General features: G+C 52.0%; 1 protein-coding gene across 2 annotated transcripts in view; it reads right to left on the reverse strand.

The window, feature by feature from the left end:
* Positions 1–27,906, reverse strand: part of UBAP2 (ubiquitin associated protein 2) — a 97,887-nt gene that overhangs the window by 2,288 nt on the left and 67,693 nt on the right. For both annotated transcript variants that reach the window (XM_054398092.1, XM_054398091.1), the window contains exons 21-25: positions 5,888–5,966; positions 4,257–4,471; positions 2,799–2,898; positions 2,609–2,716; positions 1,031–1,098 (exon numbers count right to left, since the gene is read on the reverse strand). In XM_054398092.1, coding sequence (XP_054254067.1) covers positions 1,031–1,098; positions 2,609–2,716; positions 2,799–2,898; positions 4,257–4,471; positions 5,888–5,966 — 570 coding nt within the window. The remainder of the gene's footprint in view (positions 1–1,030; positions 1,099–2,608; positions 2,717–2,798; positions 2,899–4,256; positions 4,472–5,887; positions 5,967–27,906) is intronic.

Genomic DNA, 27,906 nt, shown 5'->3' on the forward strand with positions numbered 1-27,906 from the left:
CCAGCTCCCTCAGCCTATCCAGATCACCAGAGGCATTCCAAGTCACCTTTGTGGCCCTCCTCTGGACTGGTTCCAACAGCTCTGTGTCCTTCCTATGATGCCGACACCAGAACTGGACAGAGTATTGGAAATGGGGTCTCACAAGAGCAGAGTAAAGGGGAAGCCTGAACCTTTCACCAACCTTGTAAGCAATCCAAGTCACATAAAATATCTGCAAGCATTTCAGCAGATGAAGTTCACACCTGTTTTCAACCACATTTCTGCACAAATGTCTCTGACATTTTATTTTCTTTTCATTTCCATTACTACCGTGCTCCTTTTTCCCCCTGACCTCTTTTTACTCAGTGTGGCATGAGGTGACAGCAGTTGCCCAAAATTGGTCCATCACACATTGCACCGGCTCAGCCTGGAACTACTCCATCTTCCCAGGGCACCCCAACAAAAATGGAAGAACATGCAACAAGATCTTCCTCCCCCAAGCCAAAGCTTGGCCCCTAAATGCTGCAGAGATGATAGCTGGCTTCCTAACTGTAGGCACGGATCACAGCCAGACACTGATTCCTCCAGTTAAGAGTATAAGGAGGAGAAAACAGGAGCTGTGCAAAAGCCTCAGATTTTCAGAACACCTTCTGCTGTCCCTCAGAAGCCACACACTGAGCGATGGGCACAGGAGCGCTCGGACAGGAACACTTGGGTGCTGGGGGTGGGCAGCTACTGACTGGTCTCTGTGAAGAAGCAAACAGCCTCTTGACTTGCCTGCTTCCAGGACATTTAGACTAAAACCATTAGTGCCATCATGTTTAATTTGCAGCACCCAGATCATGTGGAGCAGCATGGGCAGAGTGCAGCAGCGTAGAACACTGTGTCTAAGCAGCAACTGCCTTCAGGAGCTGACATGGCAGAAATGGTGGGACAGAGGGCGAGACTCAATGCCAAACAGAACCAGCATAAGAGATGCTGCAGCCTGATGACTCTGAGATTAACCAGCCTGGGAATAGGAAGGGAGACACTGGCATTCACCATAGCTCACCTGAGTCTTGTTATAGACTGAGCCACTGATATCAGGCACACCTGTGTTAGTTGAGGTCACAGAAACACCTGGAAAACAAAAATCCACCAGCAATAAGAAAGCCAACTACCACCCAGTGTGAGCTCCAATGCTTTGGCTCCTGCCATCTCTGGCAGCCTCAGTGAAAAGACCCTTGTTTGCAGCTGCTGCACCACACAGCCTGCTGCTGATGCTGGCCAGCCCAGCAAGGGAGCTCCAGGCTCTCAGACCCATAGCACCCCAGGGAACAGAGTGCAGCTCAGTTGCCCACTCCCACTGCAAAGTGGGAAACCAGGCTACTGGGATAAATCTCACACATCCATCACCCAGCAGCTATCACTTGGATTCAAATGCAGAGCACCTGGCTAACTCCAAACATTCAGGAAAAGCCAGCTTTCCCCTAGGATTAGGGATGTACTTGGCTCTACTGCAGCATTCAAGAGCTGTCCAGTAGTCTGCTGAGGGATGAGATGCAGCAGCTGCTACACTTATGAGCTCTTGTCCCTTCACATCATGCAGAAGGGTGAGCTGTGCAATGCTTCTGGCGTGAGAGAATTAGTATGACTGATTAAGGCTGGCTTCCACCTTGACCAGCTGGTGCCACAAAAGGCTCAGAAACACTCACCAGTAAAATGGCTCTCAAGCAAGCCACGTATTCACAGTCTTATAAAGACCATCTCTGATCTTTTCACAGGGATCAGAATAAAAACAGTGGTTCCTTTGGTCAGTGAATCAGGACTGCACTCAGAGGCTGTGCGCTGCTCTAAGCTTGTACCCTTCCTAGCACATTGCTCCTTTCTGGAATGCTCGTCCACAGAGGAGAGTGGGATCATCTCTTGGCTGAAGACAATCCAATTGGTGTTTTAAATGCACAGCAAGTTCTTGGCATTTGCTTAAGCCCAAGGACAAACTGGTTAGTGCTAAGCAGTTCAGTATACATTTCTGAGGTCTAACCAGCATACGCAGAATAAAGCTTTCAGATAAGATGTATAATTTCTTCAGCCTTTAGAGTCAAAAGGAAACATTCCCAGGCATGAAACAATGCAATGAATTACAGGGTGTAAGGACAGCAGCTGAAACAACAGCCCAGAGATGTGTGAACTGCTCTGCTTACCCCTAAAAAACAGGGGTGCCTACAAAGAAACTTAAAATCTAGTCATCATTTATCAGAGGACCATTTCAGCAGCAACAATTATCTGCTTAGGGCTTCAAAAACACAGCACTGCTGCAGGGCCACTATTCTTCAAAAAAAGAAAACTTTTTATGAACTAAAAGTGGAGGATACAGAGAGACAGAAGAAACAGCTCACGAATTCTTGCACATTTAATTGTGGGCAAAACTGCACATCAGCCACACAAAACCATATGCAAAGTTCAGCCAGGAGATTTAGAAGGCCCACTGGGGCCATTAAAAAAAGCATTTTGTATATGGGAGATGGAGAAACAGCTGGGATTGTGACCGTCTTTAAAGCTGGCTGCTGTGATGACTGCACAGCACTGGCAACACTGGAAGTCTGCCCTACTAAATCTCACTCTAGAGCAACCTCAAGTCTCAAGTTACCTTTCCCAGGTCCAGTGCCAGCACATATATTTTGTGCTTGAGATGACCCACTGTAGCCTCCTTTGCTGTAATCTCCAGCTGCCGTCCCCTGCGTTAAGTCATCATAGCCTGCTGGTGTGTACAAGACAAGGTGTTACCGTGTGCAAGCAGCTCTGCAGACACTCATGTGGAAGCACAGCAGGAAGCATACCTGCCCCATAGCCGTGCTGCCCATAGCCACTTGCTTGCTGGAAAGGAGTCGATGCAGTGTTCAGGTTGATTCCATGCTGTTTAGCAGATGCTGAAGGTACCTGGGCAAAAGAATGGAACACAAGGGCTGTTAGCCAGAGAATGGCATGCTGAGCACAAGCTCCCTCTGCCATCTAGCAGGGAAGGAATGTCCCTACCTCCTATGGGAAATGAAATGTGGAGTTCGGAGCACTACAGTGGCATGAGACATGGCACACACACTTACAGAGGTAACTTGCTGTAATGGACCTGTGCAAGCCCCAAGTTTTCTGCTACAGCCAGCTCTCTGCCTCAGAATAGGCTGCGTATTTCTTACACATACCGAATGTAAACAGCAAATTTTTAAGCACAAGACAGAGCTCTCCCTTTTGAATAAAACAAAACATCAATTCCTGCCTGAGGCTGTTTCATAAAACACTGTCCTGCAAGGCCCTAAGACAGACTCATCTACTTTTCTGCCTGAGGTATCACCTCTTCCAAAATAAGCTTCCTCCTGCTGAGACTACCAGTACTGCTCACTGACTTAATGAGGTCTCTTCCATCCTTGCAAAGATTTCCAAAGCACGATCAATCTGCTGTCTTAGCTTTGGGTCTTGCCCTTAACTCTGCAGACACTGATAAGGTTTTTGAGAACACTGAGTTCATGAGCTGCAGCTGTCTGCTATTTCCAGTAATCTGCATAGGAGTTCAACATTTACAGCCTTTTAAATTCCATGTTTTCTTGGGAAGAAAAAAATGCAGCTATTTTCTTGTGCTTGCATGTGTTTAAAGATTCCTTGCAGACCGGGGAAGATAACTGTCTTCCGTTCTAAGGAGACCCCACCTGAGTACTGGATCCACCTCCGAGATCCCCAGAACTCTTTAGGAAAGACATGGATCCATTAGATCAGGCCCATTAGAATAGGTCCAGAGGAGGACTACAAAAACAGAGGGCTGGAATGTCTCTTCTATGAAGAAAGGCTGAGAGAGTTGTGGTTGTTCAGCCTGGAGAAAAGAAAGCTCCAGGGAGGCTTTTGATTCTTAAGGCAGGCTACAATAAAGATTAGGACACTTTTTGACACACCCTGTAGGGACAGAACAAAGGGCAATGGTTTAAAATTGAAAGAGAGTAGATTTAGACTGGACATAAGGGAGAAATTCTTTACAAGGGTGGTGAAACACTGCAACAGGTTGTTTAAGATTAAGTTGTAGATGCCCCATCATTGGAAGTGTTCAAGCTAAGGTTGAATGTTACTTTGAACAACCTGATTCAAGTGCAAGATGTTCCTGCTCATGACAGAGGAGTTGGGACTGTATCATCTTTGAAGGTCCCTTTGAATTCAAACCATTCTATGATTCCAAGATATAGAAGATTTGGGCTGGAGAAAGCAAAAACAGAGGGACACAAATGGAGGGTTACTGTTTAGGCTGTCACACTTACAAACATGGTTGGCCCATACTGGAATGCACTGGGTACACCGGGCACACCAGCGTAATAAGGTAACCCAGTGTAGCTGTACCCTGGGGGCAGTGTTGGGTTGAGGAAGGGCTGCTGAGTTGTATGGTGAGTCTGTGTCTGGTTCTGCTGCGGCTGGGCAAGTGTGGTAGCAGGAGCAGGAGAGGCAGAATCCCCACGGCCAAATTTTGTTATGTCACCTGCAAAAGAAAGAACTGATCAGAAAAGCTATCAAAGCTACTCCAAAAGTGCAGGACTTAAAGGATTCAAATCCTCTGAATACAAGTGTATAACTACAGAAAAAGAGCATAATCTACACTTGAAAGATTACAGTTGTTCACAGGAAGTGATCCTGACGGCCACAGGAACACTGCCTCTTTGTGGCACAGAACCCTGTGCCATGGCTAATCCACTGACAAAATGGAGATACCAATACTTACCTATCACACAGCAGACATGTTACTACCAGATCATTGCAATAAAACATGCTAAAAGCAGAAATATGGTGAATAGCCAAAGAGCCAATGGTTAAGTTAAAGCATGACTCCCTTGGAGGTTAAACTGATTAGCTAAGCTTCATGGGCTGAAAGCAAGTTAGAATTCACAAGCGGTGATGGGCGTATTATTGTCGATGTCTATTTGTCAAGCATGATTAGTTAGATGTCTGGTTCCTCACACCACCAAAGTTCTGGAGACAGTAGCTGAAGGCCAGGAAAGCAAGGCTTGCATCGTAGGCCACCTTATTGAAGAAGTAGGAAGGGAAATTCTGTTATTAACCCAAAAGCAGCCTCCTGAGAGAAGTGATCTTGAAGCAGAAAACTCTCAAACATCTGCATTTTCTGGCAGCCTACAGAGTAGCACATTCATGTATATTTTAGTGAGGTAACACACTTCAACCAAATCTAACTAATTCCCAGACAGTATTTCTTTTTGTTGCCAGAAAATATGACAACACTTAACATCACTACAGGAATTGTAATGCCTATGGTTACAGTTTTAAGCTGGAGTCAGCAGTGGATGAAAACCACTGACTGAAACCCCTGCTGGCATTAATAGTGACTGAAAAGCAAGAACAAGAGAGGAAGGGCTCCTTCAGACCACAAGCTTTTGGCCATGAAGTCTATTAGATTTGTGGAGGATGAGCGACAAGCCTCCTAGATGCAGTTCTTGCTGGAAATATACCAGTGCTAAAGTAGCATTAAAAGTATGGGGAACTGCTGAAAGGGATCTATTCCAGTTCCAAAAAGGGAAGCAAACCAGTTGAATTTCAAGAATGATTAAGCTATGGAATATTTTTCAAGCACTTGTATGTGCTTGGGAAGGGTACTAGACAACAGCGTCATTTACATTTGTAACAATTTTGCATTTATTCTCAAAGGCTAACCAGCTTAGTCCCAGAAGTAGCTACAGATGAATTACTGACTAAAACCACAAAGAAACAGTAATGTCAGAGCTGAGAGGCAGGATGCTCACTTTTTTGTTTGACTAGTTTGGACTGATGGGCTTAACTGCTTACAGAAGGTAAAAAAAAAAAATTTCTTTCAGCCATGGCAGAAGACCTTTATTTAGAAAGCAGCACATCTCACTTACCATCTTCATCCTTAAATAGCACTCACCTGAGTACGGGTGGTTACCAAGGCTCCCATCTCTGCCTGTCAAGGTTGCAGGAGCTGGGAATGTAATTCCATAGTAATCCTTGGAAAGAAACAACATTGTTCATCAATAGTTGAAACTGTAACAGTGCTGGACAGCTCTTACAAATCCCGTATTAGATACATATTAAAGGAAGAATTAGAGGAAGTTTGAGCAGAAGCTGACCTTACTGCTTATAGAAGAACTGAAGATCCTCAACTTCAAATTAAACCTACCTTATAGGCATGCTTAGTATTATTTAATGTAATACTTCCTATCTTTTAATTGTAAGTTAAAGGCAACAAAGGATGATTGAGTGACTGGAACATCTGTCTTACAAGGAAAGACTGAGAGACCCGTGACTCTTTAGTCTGGAAAAGAGAAGGCTGAGAGAGGATCTTACTAATGTTTATAAATACCTGAAAGGTAGGTGTCGAGAAGTAAGTACTAATCTATTTTTAGTGGTGTCCTTTGATAGGACAAGGGGCAATGGACACAAACTGGACCATGTGAAGTTCCACCTCAACAGGAGAAAATATTTCTTTAATGGAAGGGTGATGGAGCACTGAAACAGGCTGCCCAGAGAGGTTGCTGCATCTCCTTCTGTGAAGACTTTCAAGACCTGTCTGGATGCAGTCCTGTGCAGCCTGCCCTAGGTGAGCCTGATTTGGCAGGGGGTTTGGACTCGATGACCTTTTGAGGTCCCTTCCAACCCTTACCACCCAATGATTCCATTAAATGCTCTTCCAACACTCAGCTCTGAGCTGTCATCTTCTGGTAGAACTGTGCCTGGAAGACCAACAGACCATCAGAGGCCAAATACCTGAGGTCAGACTAAAGATTTTAGCCTTGTACCATGCCCTGTTTTCTGACATTGGAAACATAAGCTAGGAAAACAACACAAACATTTAGGGGTGGAGGGGCAAAAGGGGGAGAGAAAAAGAGTTACTACCAGGGGACTGGAAAACTTATTTAAACTGCTTTACAGGAAACTTCAGATCAACAGTTTCCAAAGCAGGGCAAAGACGACAGTTCACTGGGGTGCATGAAGAACATGTTTCTAGTACCATTAGTAAATAAAATTTACTAAATAAAATTTTTAAATGTTTGTTTCATTCCCCCACCTCCCACCGCTTTTTAAAAGGGTCCATATGATCAAAAAAGGTGTGAGACTACTGCCTCACATCTTTCTTCTAGATTCTCTACAGGAAAGTAACAGAGATTTCATTCTAGAAAGCTTGCTCTCTGAGATGACAGAACATGTAAAACCAAAGCAGCATTTTCTCTTCAGCTGGGAGAAAATCAGAAGAGTTTTCCTTCCTTCTCTGGGTAAACTTCACATGAGAGCCTAACACTCCACTAAGTGTTTTTCATCCTAATTCTGATGGTTTACTCCTCACCACCTCCAAATCATGAGTTAATTCTTTAAACACTAATGTATCCATTTCTACACATTCTCTAAGACTGGGAAAACATCCACCTCCTCCTTCATACCTGCCTCTGCAAATTCTCCAGCAGCTCAAATGCTTTCTTAGAATTAATATCACCTTCCACCTTGCTGCATTTTTGTGCATACAAAATAATCAGATAAAGGTTTAGTAGATGCTTTCTAGAACTTGAAATTGTACTGTGTTTCATCATCCTTTCCTTAACAGATAATTCCACCTTAACAACTCTGGTATAAATTACTTAACAAAACACAGTCAAATTCACATTAGAAGTCTTTGCATGTTACTCGAAAGCAATGCTCCTGTCTCTTTCCAAGGAAAACAGCACAAAAAGCAGATTTGGAGAAGAGATCTGAACAGGATATAGTGGATAGGAACTAGAACTGTCTCACTAGCACTGGACAAAATACAACCAAACCTGCAAGAGAACAGGCTCTACAGATCACAATTATTCCCACTGCCTCTCAGATAGGCAAAAACTATCACCACTGCATATCCCTTCCCCATACATGTGTGCATGCTCAAAATACAAAGACAAAACTAGGAAACCAGTGCAAGTCAGTTATGTTAGCACTTCATATCCTGTAGGAAAATTTCAGAAGAGATACTCTGCTCTTCAAACAATACAGGTAATTCCTGACCTACAGAAGGCATGCACAGGAAGGTGCCTAAAGTGTAACTAAAATATCAGGAATATATTCAAACAAGTGAGACAGAAAAAGACTAGAAGAATGGTAAGTGATCTGATGTAAGAGATTTAAGCTCCACCAAGCAGGTCACTATGTACCATGCACCACCAGCTAGGGCATTTCTACTCTATCTGCTGTACATGCAGCCTACAACAGACTAACAGAAGAGACAGCATACCCCAATGTAATAACCACAAATAAAATAAACACAGTGACAATTTACAACATCAACATATATATTAATTAACTGAATTAAGTTTAAAAAAGAATCCTCTCCTAAACATTAGGAGAAACCCCTCTTTTGGCTGCTGGAATTTTCCTAGGAAGCAGTGATGACTTGCACTTGGCACTCTGCCCACTTTCACTTTCTGGATGTAAATCATCTGGCTCATCAAAGACAAACATTCCCACCTGCTCCAGACTCCGAAACACCTGAAATTTACTAGTTGTGAAAATAAATTCAAAACACAATAACTCCCACCCCCTACCCCCAATCTAGAAATCACAAACATGAAGAGATGAAAAAATCCTTCATGACTCACTGACGACACATAAATTGGGGAAGAGGGGTGTGACAGATCAACCTAAAAATATTCTGCAAGGTATTTGCAGAAAGATAGAAAACTATTCCACCAGTAAAGTCACATATGCTATAGAGTAAGAAAGAAAAACAAATTGACAAAGCAAAAATATTTGTTAATAGGAAATAAAAGAAAACATGCATTAACTCATACAATAAAAATAGTATCAGAACATGAAGTAAGAAAAAGAGATGGTAAGCAAAGAAGCTTGAAAAAACATCCCAAGGCAGACAACTCACAAAAGAGACAAAAAGGAAACCCTGTAAGGCATCTCCAGCACAGCTGGCCCAAAAGCCTCTGCCATCATGATTTTACATCCCCTGCTGAACCATAACAGCACAGAAGCCAAGCTCCTCCCATACCCCAACACCAGCAACCCTGGGGAAAAAAAAAAAGGTCCTCTTCCCTAAAGCAGGCACACCTCCTACTCACACTTGGACCAGCACAACAAAAGCCTCTAACAGAAAGCAAACAGAAAGCAAAACTGAAAATTGTAACCGGGAAATTCTGTCTAGATATGAGGATGATGAAAGGAAAGCCACTGCACCACATAAAGCTGGACACCCAGCAGGACCCCAAGCACAGCGCCCACCCACACCACCATTGGCAAGCCTCACCAGGCTCCTGCCCAGCACCATCAACGCAGCATCCACAGAGCCACCATGCCTGTGCGCCCACCCCCACAGCCCCACCTGCAGCATGGAAACCTGGTGCTCCTGATCCTCCTGACAGCTCTTGCCACCACCTCTGCCTGCAACCACCCGCGTCTCCTCGACACCACCTTCCCCTGGGACAGCCTCCAGCTCCTCCAGACAATGGCTCCCAGCCCGACACAGCCCTGCCAACACCAGCAGGTGCACACACTTTCCAACACCCTTCTCCACAAGAGCCACCCACAGCAAGCCGCCACCATCGCCCTCTGCATCCTCCAGCACCTCTTCACCATCTTCAGCAGCCCCAGCACCCCCCAACACTGGGACGCCCGGGCACAGCATGAGCTCCTCAACAACCTCCACCATCACATCCACCACCTGGAGCAGTGCCTGCCAGCCAACGGCATGCTCTCCAAAAAGAAAACTCCCTGCAACCTGCGGCTTAGCATTGACAAATACTTTAGGCACATCCAGGACTTCCTCCACACCCACAACTATAGCACCTGCGCCTGGGACTACATCCGCCTCCACGCTCATGCCTGCCTCCAGTACATGGGCACGCTCATACGGCAAATGAAGAGCCAAGACACTTCTGCTCTCCACCAAACGGCCGCACATCAAACATCCATTGCCCATCAACACCAGCACCCACAAAGGAAGCAGCAGTAGCCTCATCTGGGATTGCTCAGGATTGCTCACACCTCCCCCAGCCAGGAGGCCATGCCAACACAAAAATGAACATGACCATGACAAGGTCAAAGCCATGCTGTGCAACAACCTGCACAGCCACAGCAACTGGACACTTCTGCTGGAAAGGAAGGAGGAAGAAATTGCTTTGCTTCATTCTCACAGACTACTGCAAGGTGATGGAGAAAGGGGTGCTATTTATTACACGGTGTTACCTAGCCCATATGGACTGCAACCTCCCAATGAAGGGGAAGATCCCCAACACTTGCATGGCTCTCATTCCAATAATTACTGCTTACAGGACTGCATTTATTTAACTAGATGGTTGTTTATTTATTTATTTATTCACTTGTTGGAAATAAAGACTTTTGGTCATCATGCATGTACATCTGACAGGCAAAGACTGAGGGTTTGCTGACAGGCCAGGATGAGCCTCACTCCTGCAGCCTCATCCCACTGATGCTTTCTGCCCTGGTCAACGCTTCCAGACAGCAGACAACTCTCAGAGACCTACCATGATCATCCAAGCTCAGAAGCATCTCCTGACAATGCCATACTCCAGAAGCACACACTTGCCCAGACGACCTGCCTTACCTGCACACCCCTCCTCTAACACCCACCCTCTCCCAGCTCTTAGTACCAAGACACAAAAGCCACCTCCAAATCACCACCCTTTCACTCATTCAGAAAAACAGGTAGCATGAACGCAACACACCTCAAAGAGACAAGAAGATCCACCAAGGCCTGTAGATATTTGGACAAACAACAGCACCCCAGTGCTACCAACCTCATCCAAGACAAAGCAAAAAGCCCACAAAAAAACCCACAGGAGATACACAAGACTGTTCATTGCTTTCCTACAACCACCACAACTACAGATGCTCCTATTTGTGTTCAGACAGCAGTAACCAAGGGGACCTGCCTCACAACATAGACCACATGGGCCTAAGCCTTCTTTACCCAAACACAGCCTTAGCAAACAGAAAGACGTATCTCCGAGGCAGCACCACCATGAGGTACTCCTTTGCCCTCCAAGCACCATCCAAAAAATAACTACCCTAGGTGCTTCGCTCTTCCCAGGTGAGCCTGAGCAGGATCACAGAAAGGTTCAGCAGATCTGACTGCCTCGTACACAAAACAGATTTATTCTCCATGCTCAGTCACGCTACCTCCACCAAATCACCACTGCAAGAGCAATACTCCATTGAAAACAAACAAACTTCCTATACAGCTGCAAAGCAAGGAAACAAGTGGGACCAAATAAATTAACGTACTTCGCAGGACCCCTCAAGAGGCACCCCCTTCAGGTTGTAGTACCATCCTCCTGATGTTCCTTTTAACCAGAAAAAATGTGATGCAAGAAAGTGGGGACTTCATTCACTCAGTCTTCTCTGAGGTGGCTGAAGAAAGCAAACCCTCCTCAGATGAAAAACAGAAAAGAGATAATGATACAACCTGGAACACAGGGAATTCAAACATGGAAGAATAAACACATTTTTATTACCTCTACATTTAAAGTGGTATGACAGTAGAAGAGAGCTGAGGGAGATTGTGCTCTGCTCATTGCTGGAAATGCATCTAACAGCATCACTGTACAAGTCCATCACTAGCCTTCCATTATACCACCTACGCTCAGCACCAGATTTCACCTGGGAGCTCCAGAGCAAACTAGGCCATTAAAAAAGCCTTTTACAAATGGAAAGAAATGATGCACAGAATCACAAAAGAACTGCTAAATAACACAGAGAGAAAAAGAGAAGTTCAAGTAGTATGAGACCTTAACAAGAAACATGCATTTCAGCAGGAAAACACTGAAAAAATGGAATTCTCTGTCCAGGATTGTTTCCTCTGCACAGTCCATGAGACAGCAGTCACTAAAAATTCCCTGACTGGAAAAATACCAAAACCACTATATAAAAATATTTCTGGTTGCATGTCCCTCAATAGTAAGCAGAAAAGATTTCTTTCATGCCATCACAGTAAAGTTCAACCAAGAAAATAAAAGCAAAGGCACTGTAGAAGCTTCAGAAATAAAAATTTAGTGTCTATGTGCCTAGATGTAGAAGCTGCTTTGTAAAAACAATATCTAGATGCACACACACCTCCACAGAGCTTTGAACGCTGCTAATACAAAAAAATCATCAAAAATGTAACAAAACCTAACAAGTAAGAATAGTCATGAGGAAAGGAAATGATTTATAAGAAAGCAAAGATGACAAATACAATGAAAGTAAAAAACCCACAATCAATACTGAAGAATTGCATAAGGAGAAGAAACTCCAGCAAAAAGGGAAACTCAGCAAAACAGAAAAGGCATGAGACAAAGATGGAGAAAAAAAAGAAAAACAAAAAAAAACCAAAAAACAAAGCAACATTACCACAACTGCAAGATGTGTGATGACCACAGCACTTCAAAATCCCCTGTTGAAGCAATCTAACAAAACGCCCAAAAACTATGCACACCAAACAAAACAAGGTAAATTAGTTAGAATGAAATCACTATGCAGGACAAGCCCAAAATGCACCTCCAGAAGATCACTGCAGCCACCAATCAAAAAACAGAACTCCATTTATAAAAATCCATTAAGTCAAGCATTTACAAATTCGGTAAATGACCAGACTCGCTCCCATGCAACACACTCAGGCCATCCCAAACGCAAGACCCTTCACAATCAAGCAGTGTTTTCCTCTCTGCTCTCCAAACACCTCAGACAACACGGCAGAGAAGACACCCAAAGGGTCCCTAGCTACGGGGGTACACCCTTGGCACCACAGCCACGCACCCGGTGCAGAAGCGGCAGCAGGAGGATGAGCAGCAAAACTCTTTCTTATTCCATCAAGCCTTTCCTCCCCTTTCTCATCACCCACCCATCACATGACCTGGGGCAGCTTCATCCACAAAGGCATCCAAGCCTCAAGGGCCTACACCCAGAGCCACCTCCTCGCAAGCCCCCGCCACCCTCAGGCCCTCGCTCCAGGATGGGGCTTCCCAGCCTCTGCCAAGTGACATCACTTCACAACGCTTCCCAAGACAAAAAGAGAAGACCGGCTAAAGCTGGGCTTTCATCTCAGTGAGGATGAGCAAAAGGAAAACGGACCCCGTCCAACACCACGGCACCACCAATGAGAAAAGACACTTGCGCAGGAAGGGAAACTTCAGCTGAAGAGGAGAGGCTCCCCCGCAGATCACCCAGCAGGCAACAAGGAAACCCTCGCGCGCCTCCCCAGCGCAGCTGCCCACAAGGACTCTGCCCCGGCGCTTTCGCATCCCCCACACAACCCACTACAGCCAACCTCTCCCCAGCAAAGCACCGCCACCCCACCAACGCACTTCCCCAAGACCACCGCAGCCACCAGCCAAAACTGAAAACCACAGCCGGAAACTCACTGACAACAGAAAGTGAGGAAGGGAAAGCCACCGCACCACATAAAGTCAGACGCCCGGCAGCTCCTCAAGCACAGCGCCCACCCGCACCACCATCACCAGCAAGCCTCGCCAGGCCCCTGCCCAGCACCGCCCACACAGCATCCACAGGCCCCCCATGGCTGCGCCCACGACCCCACAACCCCGCCTGCAGCACAGCACCCTGGTGCTCCTGCTTCTCCTGACGGCTCTCGCAACTGCCTCTGCCTGCCTCCACCCGCATGCCCACGACGCCACCTTCCCCTGGGACAGCCTCCAGCTCCTCCAGGCCATGGCTCCCAGCCCGACACAGCCCTGCCAACACCAGCAGGCGCCCGCCCTTCCCAGCGCTCTTCTCCACAACAGCCACCCACAGCAAGCCGCCACCATCGCCCTCCGCATCCTCCAGCACCTCTTCGCCATCTTCAGCAGCCCCGGCACCCCCCAACACTGGGACGCCCGGGCACAGCATGAGCTCCTCAACAACCTCCAGCACCACATCCAGAGGCTCCAGCAATGCCTGCCAGCCAACAGCATGCTCTTCCAAGGCCAAGGGCCCCGCAACCTGCTGCTCAGCATCAACAAGTACTTCACGAGCATCCAGGACTTCCTCCGCACCCACAACCACAGCGCCTGCGCCTGGGACCGTGTCCGCCTCCAAGCTCGTGCCTGCTTCCAGCACCTCCAAAGCCTCACCCGCACCACGCGCAAATAGCGCAACGACCCCAGCTGCCCCCACGGCGCCTTGCGCACCCCTACCCACGACGCCCCCATTACGCCTGCACCGCCGCCCCCTGTCCAACTCCCCTGACCCATGCCGCGAGCCGCTGCAGGCAGCGCCCTGCAGCCTCAGCCTCCCCTGACCTATCCTCTATTTAAGGAATCTATTTATTTTCTCAAGAGTTTTTAGCTATTTATTCACCTATTTATTCCACACAAAATAAAGACACTTTTTGAAAACAAACAATACAAACAGGAAAACTTGCCAGTGCCTCTTGTCTCACAAGCGCGGGAACGAGCCTTTGGGATACGGGGAAGCCACCTCCACTCAGCACCTGCTTCCAAGCCCGCCTCCCAGCAGGGCTCTGCAAATCCCATGCCCACTCTTCTCCTCGGCACCTCCCCACCGACGCCCTTGCCACAATCTCATGCAAAGCCTTCTGCCAGGGTTTAGCCAGCACCTACACGTGTCATCAGCATCGCCTTTCCGGCCCTTGCCTCCTCAACATTTTCTGCCTTTCAAGCCGCTTCAGAACAAACGATGGTCAGCTCTGGACTCCTCCAGACAAGGAAGACACACACCTGCTGGAGGACGTCCAGAGGAGGGCCACAGAAAGCATCAGAGGCATGGAACACCTCTCCTAGGAAAAAAGGCTGAGAGAGTCGGGGTCATTTGGCCTGACAAAGAGAAGGCTCAAGGGAAACCTTCCGGTGGCCTTTCAGTACTCAGAGGGCACCTATAAAAAAAGACGGGGACCTGTAGCCAGAGGACAAGGGCTGACGGTTTCCAACTCAAAGTGGCTTGACTCGGTACAGGGAAGACACTTTCCACCGCAAGCGTGGTGGGGCATGGCAACAGGTGGCCCAGAGAGGGGGTAGGTGCCCCATGCCTGGAAACAATCCAGGTCGGGTTAGATGGGGCTCTGAGCTGCCCCATCGAGTTCAAGACCACCCTGTGCCCTGCAGGGGGGTTAGAGCAGGTGACCTCGAAAGGTCTCTCCCAACCCAAACCATTCCGTGGATCGATGAAAGAGAGGCACGGCAGAGGTGGCTTGCATCAGGCCGAGTTCTGCTACTCTTGCCACCGCAGGCAGGCATCCGTCACCACAACTCTCTCCTCCCACTGCTTGGAAACACCTCGCATCACCGCCTACTCTAGGACAAGGTGCCCCATGTCCAGCCACGGACCTCCCGCATCACCCCACCTCCGCCAGCAACGGCGCCTAGCTACACCAAAACATCGTGCACGTGTCCACATTCCAAGCACAGCACTGCCTGCCACCGTTTTGACACCTCCACCAACCACACATTTCCCCTGCTTCAAAAGCGTTCAGAAAACAGACAGCAGCCTCTCTCACAGCAGCAGAACCCCAGCCCTGCTGTTGGAAGGGATGCAAAATCCTCAAGCGTTTGCAACCTCTGCCTCCTCCTCCCCCCCAGCCTAGAGCTCTACAGCTTCTTCACCTGGCTCAACCCCACCTCTACCTGACTCTCTCTGGGACACCCCTCCTCCAGGGGTACAGAGGCTCAGTGACAGCTGCACCTGACCTCCCTTTAACCAAGCCAGCAGCGGTTAGGTACAGGGTCCAAAGGAGGGAAGGGCCTCACCCGTGGCCGGGTCAAGAACTCCTCTAGGAAACCCGCAAAGGAGCAGAGCGCACAAAGACACCTCTGGGTACAAGGAGTCTCGTGCGCACCTCTCCCATTGTAGGAGGCTTGACTACGAGCCAACCGCTTTATCCCACAAACATGACAGGACAGCCTAAGTGAGCCGCCTTTTGGCTCTCCCTGGGAGGCAGCGGGGCTGCACAGCCGTGACCTCTGGCAACCAGATCTTTCATCAGCGACAGATCAGCGGACGAGCCCAACGGGAATTCTCCCTGGATGCCAACTGCACTGCACGCCAGGCGACTCTCCCCTGGAGCCGGGATGCCTCTCGGCGTTAGGAGATACCGGTTGTTTAGCTTAAGTAAGTCCGTTTTCCCTGGAATGAACCACTGAAGGGGTACCACGCTGTGTGACCCAGTACAGCGGTTGCTGAGCTTTACTGATTAAGCACAACCAGCTCTGGCTGCTGAAGCCTTCAGCCGCAAGCTGTAAATTGCCACTTAGAGTTACTGAACATGAACCTGCTTAGTCAAACCAGGGCCTGCGGATCCAGCGTAAGCAAGAACGTAAGGAGGCTTCAAGGCTACAGCCATCGACGGCAGGTGCAACTAGACGACATAACGGCCTGGACGGTGGTGGTGAAGGAGTTCAACAAGGAGTCAGGAGATGTCAGGCTGGAATCACTTTTTGGACCCAGTGAGCAACAAGAAGAGCCCAGATGCCAGTATTACTGCTGGACCAAACCCTGCCGTGAGGGGTGCCTGGAGTGTCTGCGAGGGTATCGTTGCCCAGGGAATTCTTCATTTAGTTGGGTCCTCCTTCCTTTCCTTTTCCAGAGGTGACCCTGCAGCTCTATCACTCCATTACCTTGCTTCTGTCGAGAAAATGCCGTGGCTGAGCGTCTGCTTCAGCAACTCTGGGATCCAAACATCAGAGGGACATACCACCAGACAGCCGGTTGGAAGCTTAAGCGAGCTGGGAGGAAGCATGCTTGAAACTTTCCATATCTAGATAAACCATATCAAAGTTGACTCCAAACTACTTCCAACTCGGTTTTCCCTCACATACCTCCTCCGCCCAGTAAGCAGTAAGAGCGAACCCTGCCAGCCACCTCTGTCAAGTCGCACTTTAACAAATTCCGCAACAGACCCGAAGCACTCGCACGCAACACACTCAGGCCATCCCAAACGCAAGACCCTTCGCCCACAGGGCGCGTTTTGCTCCCGCTGGGGCAAAGAAGACACCCAAAGGGCCCCTAGCTACGGGGGTACACCCTTGGCACCACAGCCACGCACCCGGTGCAGAAGCGGCAGCAGGAGGATGAGCAGCAAAAAACTCTTTCTTATTCCATCAAGCCTTTCCTCCCCTTTCTCATCACCCACCCATCACATGACCTGGGGCAGCTTCATCCACAAAGGCATCCAAGCCTCAAGGGCCTACACCCAGAGCCACCTCCTCGCAAGCCCCCGCCACCCTCAGGCCCTCGCTCCAGGATGGGGCTTCCCAGCCTCTGCCAAGTGACATCACTTCACAACGCTTCCCAAGACAAAAAGAGAAGACTGGCTAAAGCTGGGCTTTCATCTCAGTGAGGATGAGCAAAAGGAAAACGGACCCCGTCCAACACCACGGCACCACCAATGAGAAAAGACACTTGCGCAGGAAGGGAAACTTCAGCTGAAGAGGAGAGGCTCCCCCGCAGATCACCCAGCAGGCAACAAGGAAACCCTCGCGCGCCTCCCCAGCGCAGCTGCCCACAAGGACTCTGCCCCGGCGCTTTCGCATCCCCCACACAACCCACTACAGCCAACCTCTCCCCAGCAAAGCACCGCCACCCCACCAACGCACTTCCCCAAGACCACCGCAGCCACCAGCCAAAACTGAAAACCACAGCCGGAAACTCACTGACAACAGAAAGTGAGGAAGGGAAAGCCACCGCACCACATAAAGTCAGACGCCCGGCAGCTCCTCAAGCACAGCGCCCACCCGCACCACCATCACCAGCAAGCCTCGCCAGGCCCCTGCCCAGCACCGCCCACACAGCATCCACAGGCCCCCCATGGCTGCGCCCACGACCCCACAACCCCGCCTGCAGCACAGCACCCTGGTGCTCCTGCTTCTCCTGACGGCTCTCGCAACTGCCTCTGCCTGCCTCCACCCGCATGCCCACGACGCCACCTTCCCCTGGGACAGCCTCCAGCTCCTCCAGGCCATGGCTCCCAGCCCGACACAGCCCTGCCAACACCAGCAGGCGCCCGCCCTTCCCAGCGCTCTTCTCCACAACAGCCACCCACAGCAAGCCGCCACCATCGCCCTCCGCATCCTCCAGCACCTCTTCGCCATCTTCAGCAGCCCCGGCACCCCCCAACACTGGGACGCCCGGGCACAGCATGAGCTCCTCAACAACCTCCAGCACCACATCCAGAGGCTCCAGCAATGCCTGCCAGCCAACAGCATGCTCTTCCAAGGCCAAGGGCCCCGCAACCTGCTGCTCAGCATCAACAAGTACTTCACGAGCATCCAGGACTTCCTCCGCACCCACAACCACAGCGCCTGCGCCTGGGACCGTGTCCGCCTCCAAGCTCGTGCCTGCTTCCAGCACCTCCAAAGCCTCACCCGCACCACGCGCAAATAGCGCAACGACCCCAGCTGCCCCCACGGCGCCTTGCGCACCCCTACCCACGACGCCCCCATTACGCCTGCACCGCCGCCCCCTGTCCAACTCCCCTGACCCATGCCGCGAGCCGCTGCAGGCAGCGCCCTGCAGCCTCAGCCTCCCCTGACCTATCCTCTATTTAAGGAATCTATTTATTTTCTCAAGAGTTTTTAGCTATTTATTCACCTATTTATTCCACACAAAATAAAGACACTTTTTGAAAACAAACAATACAAACAGGAAAACTTGCCAGTGCCTCTTGTCTCACAAGCGCGGGAACGAGCCTTTGGGATACGGGGAAGCCACCTCCACTCAGCACCTGCTTCCAAGCCCGCCTCCCAGCAGGGCTCTGCAAATCCCATGCCCACTCTTCTCCTCGGCACCTCCCCACCGACGCCCTTGCCACAATCTCATGCAAAGCCTTCTGCCAGGGTTTAGCCAGCACCTACACGTGTCATCAGCATCGCCTTTCCGGCCCTTGCCTCCTCAACATTTTCTGCCTTTCAAGCCGCTTCAGAACAAACGATGGTCAGCTCTGGACTCCTCCAGACAAGGAAGACACACACCTGCTGGAGGACGTCCAGAGGAGGGCCACAGAAAGCATCAGAGGCATGGAACACCTCTCCTAGGAAAAAAGGCTGAGAGAGTCGGGGTCATTTGGCCTGACAAAGAGAAGGCTCAAGGGAAACCTTCCGGTGGCCTTTCAGTACTCAGAGGGCACCTATAAAAAAAGACGGGGACCTGTAGCCAGAGGACAAGGGCTGACGGTTTCCAACTCAAAGTGGCTTGACTCGGTACAGGGAAGACACTTTCCACCGCAAGCGTGGTGGGGCATGGCAACAGGTGGCCCAGAGAGGGGGTAGGTGCCCCATGCCTGGAAACAATCCAGGTCGGGTTAGATGGGGCTCTGAGCTGCCCCATCGAGTTCAAGACCACCCTGTGCCCTGCAGGGGGGTTAGAGCAGGTGACCTCGAAAGGTCTCTCCCAACCCAAACCATTCCGTGGATCGATGAAAGAGAGGCACGGCAGAGGTGGCTTGCATCAGGCCGAGTTCTGCTACTCTTGCCACCGCAGGCAGGCATCCGTCACCACAACTCTCTCCTCCCACTGCTTGGAAACACCTCGCATCACCGCCTACTCTAGGACAAGGTGCCCCATGTCCAGCCACGGACCTCCCGCATCACCCCACCTCCGCCAGCAACGGCGCCTAGCTACACCAAAACATCGTGCACGTGTCCACATTCCAAGCACAGCACTGCCTGCCACCGTTTTGACACCTCCACCAACCACACATTTCCCCTGCTTCAAAAGCGTTCAGAAAACAGACAGCAGCCTCTCTCACAGCAGCAGAACCCCAGCCCTGCTGTTGGAAGGGATGCAAAATCCTCAAGCGTTTGCAACCTCTGCCTCCTCCTCCCCCCCAGCCTAGAGCTCTACAGCTTCTTCACCTGGCTCAACCCCACCTCTACCTGACTCTCTCTGGGACACCCCTCCCTCCAGGGGTACAGAGGCTCAGTGACGGCTGCACCTGACCTCCCTTTAACCAAGCCAGCAGCGGTTAGGTACAGGGTCCAAAGGAGGGAAGGGCCTCACCCGTGGCCGGGTCAAGAACTCCTCTAGGAAACCCGCAAAGGAGCAGAGCGCACAAAGACACCTCTGGGTACAAGGAGTCTCGTGCGCACCTCTCCCATTGTAGGAGGCTTGACTACGAGCCAACCGCTTTATCCCACAAACATGACAGGACAGCCTAAGTGAGCCGCCTTTTGGCTCTCCCTGGGAGGCAGCGGGGCTGCACAGCCGTGACCTCTGGCAACCAGATCTTTCATCAGCGACAGATCAGCGGACGAGCCCAACGGGAATTCTCCCTGGATGCCAACTGCACTGCACGCCAGGCGACTCTCCCCTGGAGCCGGGATGCCTCTCGGCGTTAGGAGATACCGGTTGTTTAGCTTAAGTAAGTCCGTTTTCCCTGGAATGAACCACTGAAGGGGTACCACGCTGTGTGACCCAGTACAGCGGTTGCTGAGCTTTACTGATTAAGCACAACCAGCTCTGGCTGCTGAAGCCTTCAGCCGCAAGCTGTAAATTGCCACTTAGAGTTACTGAACATGAACCTGCTTAGTCAAACCAGGGCCTGCGGATCCAGCGTAAGCAAGAACGTAAGGAGGCTTCAAGGCTACAGCCATCGACGGCAGGTGCAACTAGACGACATAACGGCCTGGACGGTGGTGGTGAAGGAGTTCAACAAGGAGTCAGGAGATGTCAGGCTGGAATCACTTTTTGGACCCAGTGAGCAACAAGAAGAGCCCAGATGCCAGTATTACTGCTGGACCAAACCCTGCCGTGAGGGGTGCCTGGAGTGTCTGCGAGGGTATCGTTGCCCAGGGAATTCTTCATTTAGTTGGGTCCTCCTTCCTTTCCTTTTCCAGAGGTGACCCTGCAGCTCTATCACTCCATTACCTTGCTTCTGTCGAGAAAATGCCGTGGCTGAGCGTCTGCTTCAGCAACTCTGGGATCCAAACATCAGAGGGACATACCACCAGACAGCCGGTTGGAAGCTTAAGCGAGCTGGGAGGAAGCATGCTTGAAACTTTCCATATCTAGATAAACCATATCAAAGTTGACTCCAAACTACTTCCAACTCGGTTTTCCCTCACATACCTCCTCCGCCCAGTAAGCAGTAAGAGCGAACCCTGCCAGCCACCTCTGTCAAGTCGCACTTTAACAAATTCCGCAACAGACCCGAAGCACTCGCACGCAACACACTCAGGCCATCCCAAACGCAAGACCCTTCGCCCACAGGGCGCGTTTTGCTCCCGCTGGGGCAAAGAAGACACCCAAAGGGCCCCTAGCTACGGGGGTACACCCTTGGCACCACAGCCACGCACCCGGTGCAGAAGCGGCAGCAGGAGGATGAGCAGCAAAAAACTCTTTCTTATTCCATCAAGCCTTTCCTCCCCTTTCTCATCACCCACCCATCACATGACCTGGGGCAGCTTCATCCACAAAGGCATCCAAGCCTCAAGGGCCTACACCCAGAGCCACCTCCTCGCAAGCCCCCGCCACCCTCAGGCCCTCGCTCCAGGATGGGGCTTCCCAGCCTCTGCCAAGTGACATCACTTCACAACGCTTCCCAAGACAAAAAGAGAAGACTGGCTAAAGCTGGGCTTTCATCTCAGTGAGGATGAGCAAAAGGAAAACGGACCCCGTCCAACACCACGGCACCACCAATGAGAAAAGACACTTGCGCAGGAAGGGAAACTTCAGCTGAAGAGGAGAGGCTCCCCCGCAGATCACCCAGCAGGCAACAAGGAAACCCTCGCGCGCCTCCCCAGCGCAGCTGCCCACAAGGACTCTGCCCCGGCGCTTTCGCATCCCCCACACAACCCACTACAGCCAACCTCTCCCCAGCAAAGCACCGCCACCCCACCAACGCACTTCCCCAAGACCACCGCAGCCACCAGCCAAAACTGAAAACCACAGCCGGAAACTCACTGACAACAGAAAGTGAGGAAGGGAAAGCCACCGCACCACATAAAGTCAGACGCCCGGCAGCTCCTCAAGCACAGCGCCCACCCGCACCACCATCACCAGCAAGCCTCGCCAGGCCCCTGCCCAGCACCGCCCACACAGCATCCACAGGCCCCCCATGGCTGCGCCCACGACCCCACAACCCCGCCTGCAGCACAGCACCCTGGTGCTCCTGCTTCTCCTGACGGCTCTCGCAACTGCCTCTGCCTGCCTCCACCCGCATGCCCACGACGCCACCTTCCCCTGGGACAGCCTCCAGCTCCTCCAGGCCATGGCTCCCAGCCCGACACAGCCCTGCCAACACCAGCAGGCGCCCGCCCTTCCCAGCGCTCTTCTCCACAACAGCCACCCACAGCAAGCCGCCACCATCGCCCTCCGCATCCTCCAGCACCTCTTCGCCATCTTCAGCAGCCCCGGCACCCCCCAACACTGGGACGCCCGGGCACAGCATGAGCTCCTCAACAACCTCCAGCACCACATCCAGAGGCTCCAGCAATGCCTGCCAGCCAACAGCATGCTCTTCCAAGGCCAAGGGCCCCGCAACCTGCTGCTCAGCATCAACAAGTACTTCACGAGCATCCAGGACTTCCTCCGCACCCACAACCACAGCGCCTGCGCCTGGGACCGTGTCCGCCTCCAAGCTCGTGCCTGCTTCCAGCACCTCCAAAGCCTCACCCGCACCACGCGCAAATAGCGCAACGACCCCAGCTGCCCCCACGGCGCCTTGCGCACCCCTACCCACGACGCCCCCATTACGCCTGCACCGCCGCCCCCTGTCCAACTCCCCTGACCCATGCCGCGAGCCGCTGCAGGCAGCGCCCTGCAGCCTCAGCCTCCCCTGACCTATCCTCTATTTAAGGAATCTATTTATTTTCTCAAGAGTTTTTAGCTATTTATTCACCTATTTATTCCACACAAAATAAAGACACTTTTTGAAAACAAACAATACAAACAGGAAAACTTGCCAGTGCCTCTTGTCTCACAAGCGCGGGAACGAGCCTTTGGGATACGGGGAAGCCACCTCCACTCAGCACCTGCTTCCAAGCCCGCCTCCCAGCAGGGCTCTGCAAATCCCATGCCCACTCTTCTCCTCGGCACCTCCCCACCGACGCCCTTGCCACAATCTCATGCAAAGCCTTCTGCCAGGGTTTAGCCAGCACCTACACGTGTCATCAGCATCGCCTTTCCGGCCCTTGCCTCCTCAACATTTTCTGCCTTTCAAGCCGCTTCAGAACAAACGATGGTCAGCTCTGGACTCCTCCAGACAAGGAAGACACACACCTGCTGGAGGACGTCCAGAGGAGGGCCACAGAAAGCATCAGAGGCATGGAACACCTCTCCTAGGAAAAAAGGCTGAGAGAGTCGGGGTCATTTGGCCTGACAAAGAGAAGGCTCAAGGGAAACCTTCCGGTGGCCTTTCAGTACTCAGAGGGCACCTATAAAAAAAGACGGGGACCTGTAGCCAGAGGACAAGGGCTGACGGTTTCCAACTCAAAGTGGCTTGACTCGGTACAGGGAAGACACTTTCCACCGCAAGCGTGGTGGGGCATGGCAACAGGTGGCCCAGAGAGGGGGTAGGTGCCCCATGCCTGGAAACAATCCAGGTCGGGTTAGATGGGGCTCTGAGCTGCCCCATCGAGTTCAAGACCACCCTGTGCCCTGCAGGGGGGTTAGAGCAGGTGACCTCGAAAGGTCTCTCCCAACCCAAACCATTCCGTGGATCGATGAAAGAGAGGCACGGCAGAGGTGGCTTGCATCAGGCCGAGTTCTGCTACTCTTGCCACCGCAGGCAGGCATCCGTCACCACAACTCTCTCCTCCCACTGCTTGGAAACACCTCGCATCACCGCCTACTCTAGGACAAGGTGCCCCATGTCCAGCCACGGACCTCCCGCATCACCCCACCTCCGCCAGCAACGGCGCCTAGCTACACCAAAACATCGTGCACGTGTCCACATTCCAAGCACAGCACTGCCTGCCACCGTTTTGACACCTCCACCAACCACACATTTCCCCTGCTTCAAAAGCGTTCAGAAAACAGACAGCAGCCTCTCTCACAGCAGCAGAACCCCAGCCCTGCTGTTGGAAGGGATGCAAAATCCTCAAGCGTTTGCAACCTCTGCCTCCTCCTCCCCCCCAGCCTAGAGCTCTACAGCTTCTTCACCTGGCTCAACCCCACCTCTACCTGACTCTCTCTGGGACACCCCTCCCTCCAGGGGTACAGAGGCTCAGTGACGGCTGCACCTGACCTCCCTTTAACCAAGCCAGCAGCGGTTAGGTACAGGGTCCAAAGGAGGGAAGGGCCTCACCCGTGGCCGGGTCAAGAACTCCTCTAGGAAACCCGCAAAGGAGCAGAGCGCACAAAGACACCTCTGGGTACAAGGAGTCTCGTGCGCACCTCTCCCATTGTAGGAGGCTTGACTACGAGCCAACCGCTTTATCCCACAAACATGACAGGACAGCCTAAGTGAGCCGCCTTTTGGCTCTCCCTGGGAGGCAGCGGGGCTGCACAGCCGTGACCTCTGGCAACCAGATCTTTCATCAGCGACAGATCAGCGGACGAGCCCAACGGGAATTCTCCCTGGATGCCAACTGCACTGCACGCCAGGCGACTCTCCCCTGGAGCCGGGATGCCTCTCGGCGTTAGGAGATACCGGTTGTTTAGCTTAAGTAAGTCCGTTTTCCCTGGAATGAACCACTGAAGGGGTACCACGCTGTGTGACCCAGTACAGCGGTTGCTGAGCTTTACTGATTAAGCACAACCAGCTCTGGCTGCTGAAGCCTTCAGCCGCAAGCTGTAAATTGCCACTTAGAGTTACTGAACATGAACCTGCTTAGTCAAACCAGGGCCTGCGGATCCAGCGTAAGCAAGAACGTAAGGAGGCTTCAAGGCTACAGCCATCGACGGCAGGTGCAACTAGACGACATAACGGCCTGGACGGTGGTGGTGAAGGAGTTCAACAAGGAGTCAGGAGATGTCAGGCTGGAATCACTTTTTGGACCCAGTGAGCAACAAGAAGAGCCCAGATGCCAGTATTACTGCTGGACCAAACCCTGCCGTGAGGGGTGCCTGGAGTGTCTGCGAGGGTATCGTTGCCCAGGGAATTCTTCATTTAGTTGGGTCCTCCTTCCTTTCCTTTTCCAGAGGTGACCCTGCAGCTCTATCACTCCATTACCTTGCTTCTGTCGAGAAAATGCCGTGGCTGAGCGTCTGCTTCAGCAACTCTGGGATCCAAACATCAGAGGGACATACCACCAGACAGCCGGTTGGAAGCTTAAGCGAGCTGGGAGGAAGCATGCTTGAAACTTTCCATATCTAGATAAACCATATCAAAGTTGACTCCAAACTACTTCCAACTCGGTTTTCCCTCACATACCTCCTCCGCCCAGTAAGCAGTAAGAGCGAACCCTGCCAGCCACCTCTGTCAAGTCGCACTTTAACAAATTCCGCAACAGACCCGAAGCACTCGCACGCAACACACTCAGGCCATCCCAAACGCAAGACCCTTCGCCCACAGGGCGCGTTTTGCTCCCGCTGGGGCAAAGAAGACACCCAAAGGGCCCCTAGCTACGGGGGTACACCCTTGGCACCACAGCCACGCACCCGGTGCAGAAGCGGCAGCAGGAGGATGAGCAGCAAAAAACTCTTTCTTATTCCATCAAGCCTTTCCTCCCCTTTCTCATCACCCACCCATCACATGACCTGGGGCAGCTTCATCCACAAAGGCATCCAAGCCTCAAGGGCCTACACCCAGAGCCACCTCCTCGCAAGCCCCCGCCACCCTCAGGCCCTCGCTCCAGGATGGGGCTTCCCAGCCTCTGCCAAGTGACATCACTTCACAACGCTTCCCAAGACAAAAAGAGAAGACCGGCTAAAGCTGGGCTTTCATCTCAGTGAGGATGAGCAAAAGGAAAACGGACCCCGTCCAACACCACGGCACCACCAATGAGAAAAGACACTTGCGCAGGAAGGGAAACTTCAGCTGAAGAGGAGAGGCTCCCCCGCAGATCACCCAGCAGGCAACAAGGAAACCCTCGCGCGCCTCCCCAGCGCAGCTGCCCACAAGGACTCTGCCCCGGCGCTTTCGCATCCCCCACACAACCCACTACAGCCAACCTCTCCCCAGCAAAGCACCGCCACCCCACCAACGCACTTCCCCAAGACCACCGCAGCCACCAGCCAAAACTGAAAACCACAGCCGGAAACTCACTGACAACAGAAAGTGAGGAAGGGAAAGCCACCGCACCACATAAAGTCAGACGCCCGGCAGCTCCTCAAGCACAGCGCCCACCCGCACCACCATCACCAGCAAGCCTCGCCAGGCCCCTGCCCAGCACCGCCCACACAGCATCCACAGGCCCCCCATGGCTGCGCCCACGACCCCACAACCCCGCCTGCAGCACAGCACCCTGGTGCTCCTGCTTCTCCTGACGGCTCTCGCAACTGCCTCTGCCTGCCTCCACCCGCATGCCCACGACGCCACCTTCCCCTGGGACAGCCTCCAGCTCCTCCAGGCCATGGCTCCCAGCCCGACACAGCCCTGCCAACACCAGCAGGCGCCCGCCCTTCCCAGCGCTCTTCTCCACAACAGCCACCCACAGCAAGCCGCCACCATCGCCCTCCGCATCCTCCAGCACCTCTTCGCCATCTTCAGCAGCCCCGGCACCCCCCAACACTGGGACGCCCGGGCACAGCATGAGCTCCTCAACAACCTCCAGCACCACATCCAGAGGCTCCAGCAATGCCTGCCAGCCAACAGCATGCTCTTCCAAGGCCAAGGGCCCCGCAACCTGCTGCTCAGCATCAACAAGTACTTCACGAGCATCCAGGACTTCCTCCGCACCCACAACCACAGCGCCTGCGCCTGGGACCGTGTCCGCCTCCAAGCTCGTGCCTGCTTCCAGCACCTCCAAAGCCTCACCCGCACCACGCGCAAATAGCGCAACGACCCCAGCTGCCCCCACGGCGCCTTGCGCACCCCTACCCACGACGCCCCCATTACGCCTGCACCGCCGCCCCCTGTCCAACTCCCCTGACCCATGCCGCGAGCCGCTGCAGGCAGCGCCCTGCAGCCTCAGCCTCCCCTGACCTATCCTCTATTTAAGGAATCTATTTATTTTCTCAAGAGTTTTTAGCTATTTATTCACCTATTTATTCCACACAAAATAAAGACACTTTTTGAAAACAAACAATACAAACAGGAAAACTTGCCAGTGCCTCTTGTCTCACAAGCGCGGGAACGAGCCTTTGGGATACGGGGAAGCCACCTCCACTCAGCACCTGCTTCCAAGCCCGCCTCCCAGCAGGGCTCTGCAAATCCCATGCCCACTCTTCTCCTCGGCACCTCCCCACCGACGCCCTTGCCACAATCTCATGCAAAGCCTTCTGCCAGGGTTTAGCCAGCACCTACACGTGTCATCAGCATCGCCTTTCCGGCCCTTGCCTCCTCAACATTTTCTGCCTTTCAAGCCGCTTCAGAACAAACGATGGTCAGCTCTGGACTCCTCCAGACAAGGAAGACACACACCTGCTGGAGGACGTCCAGAGGAGGGCCACAGAAAGCATCAGAGGCATGGAACACCTCTCCTAGGAAAAAAGGCTGAGAGAGTCGGGGTCATTTGGCCTGACAAAGAGAAGGCTCAAGGGAAACCTTCCGGTGGCCTTTCAGTACTCAGAGGGCACCTATAAAAAAAGACGGGGACCTGTAGCCAGAGGACAAGGGCTGACGGTTTCCAACTCAAAGTGGCTTGACTCGGTACAGGGAAGACACTTTCCACCGCAAGCGTGGTGGGGCATGGCAACAGGTGGCCCAGAGAGGGGGTAGGTGCCCCATGCCTGGAAACAATCCAGGTCGGGTTAGATGGGGCTCTGAGCTGCCCCATCGAGTTCAAGACCACCCTGTGCCCTGCAGGGGGGTTAGAGCAGGTGACCTCGAAAGGTCTCTCCCAACCCAAACCATTCCGTGGATCGATGAAAGAGAGGCACGGCAGAGGTGGCTTGCATCAGGCCGAGTTCTGCTACTCTTGCCAC

Source organism: Indicator indicator, chromosome Z (genome assembly GCF_027791375.1).
Source record: "Indicator indicator isolate 239-I01 chromosome Z, UM_Iind_1.1, whole genome shotgun sequence".
NCBI lineage: Eukaryota > Metazoa > Chordata > Aves > Piciformes > Indicatoridae > Indicator > Indicator indicator.